The 1,660-nt window shown below is 39.1% G+C and overlaps 1 protein-coding gene across 1 annotated transcript in view; it reads right to left on the minus strand.

The window, feature by feature from the left end:
• The window catches only part of LOC102314263 (poly(U)-specific endoribonuclease-C), a 4,941-nt gene extending 4,734 nt beyond the window's left edge, over positions 1–207 (minus strand). Inside the window, exon 1 of the mRNA XM_042216239.1 lies at positions 96–207. Coding sequence (XP_042072173.1) covers positions 96–106 — 11 coding nt within the window. The 5' untranslated portion in view covers positions 107–207. The remainder of the gene's footprint in view (positions 1–95) is intronic.
• Between the last annotated feature and the right edge of the window lie 1,453 nt (positions 208–1,660).

A 1,660-nucleotide genomic window follows, 5' to 3' on the forward strand; every position in this document is an offset into this window, starting at 1 on the left:
CACATGGGAAAAGCAGCAAAGTTCTGACCTGTATTCAGCTGCCTGTGCAACAACGTAAACAAACTAATCTTCAGTCAGTAAATAAAAATACAAACCTCGCAGACATGACGCCAAATGAAAGTGTCCACTGTTTCAGCCTGGACTGCAGCAGAGGACTCACACACAGTCTGTCTGTCTAAAGGTCCAGCCTCCACCCAGAATCTTGCAGGGGCCTTTCTGAGACTGAGACCCACTTTTAACCACCAGATGGCGCCTCATTTCAAGGCACAGCCTCTCTCTATGGTTTTGCATGAACTTTTACTAAAGAAGTGATACAGCGATGCAGCTTCAGGTGGTTTTAATTTTTATTTTTTATACAACTTATCTTATAAACCATCACACACATGATGCAATTTCACAAAAGTCCTATCCAGAGTCTCAGTGAAAGGTTTTTCATGTATTGTTTCAGGGTAAAGGGGATAAGAGAAGGGTAGACTCATTATTCAATGAGTAGGTAAAGTAGGCTGTGCAAATGTAAGGTGAAATGTAAATCTGGGGAAAGGCAGTGGTCTGTGACTTGAACACAAGGGGGGTGTACTGAGCTGTCAAACAGCAGAAAATGTTTTCTCAGAAACGAAAGCCTCTGTGCTTGAGAGTAAAAACAACCATGGTCCAGAAGAGCTTGGTCAAACAATTGATTTTAATGAACACACGCGTGGGAAGATCACCACCGTACGCAGACAGCAATTGATCTTCGACTAATCAAAGCATAAGCAGATATTTTATACCATCAGGGTTTGAATTTAATAACGCCCCTTCAACGTCAAACAGATACATACATACATATGTATCTGGAACAACCCTGACATATTACAAAACAATATGATTAATTTTCCAGATTGGAGTTGTGAAGGAATTAAATACTTGAAACATATATTAGAAGGAACAGACTTTATTCCGTTTAACAGACTAGTTATACAATATGGGATCAACAAGAAATGATTTTTAGAATATCAACAAATTAAATCCATAATAAAAAACAAATTTAACCTCAGTCAAGTTGAATTAAATTATTGTCTAAAATATACAGAACACTTTCTAAAATAGATTAATCAATATTCCCTTCCTATTGCAAAGTGGGAAGCAGATTTGTCAGACAGCTTAGACCAAAACTTCTGGTCTCAGGTATGCTTAAAAATCTTTAAATTGATTAGAAATCCCAGTCTGCAATTAATACAATGCAAAATACTACAGAGAGTACACTATACAGGTCATCGGATGTTCCAGATGGGCTTCCAACAACTGCTCACACTGTCAAGGCAAAACACCAGACAATTACATTCACACTCTTTGGTTCTGTCCACCAGTTCAGAGGTTTTGGCGCGAGATATGTGAAGACGTCAAAGTGTCTGAAATGTAAAATTCCAACCTTCCCTTTAGTGTGCTTGCTGGGCAAATTGGATGATGTCACTACAGAAACTAATACAGTCCACAAGGTTTTTACTGCCCTACGCATTGCCAAGAAAACGGTCCTCTTGAACTGGAAAAATAAAAATAATCTTAATTCTAGCCAATATGGAAACCATCTAATAGATCACATTAGTCTCGATACAGCCTCTGCCACCACATTAGATCAATCCCTCTGGGCTCCTTTGATCGGCTCCATCACCTAGCGGGGGTG

Source organism: Haplochromis burtoni, unplaced genomic scaffold (genome assembly GCF_018398535.1).
Source record: "Haplochromis burtoni strain Fernald_Lab_line unplaced genomic scaffold, NCSU_Asbu1 Contig_976, whole genome shotgun sequence".
Classification (NCBI taxonomy): Eukaryota; Metazoa; Chordata; class Actinopteri; order Cichliformes; family Cichlidae; genus Haplochromis; species Haplochromis burtoni.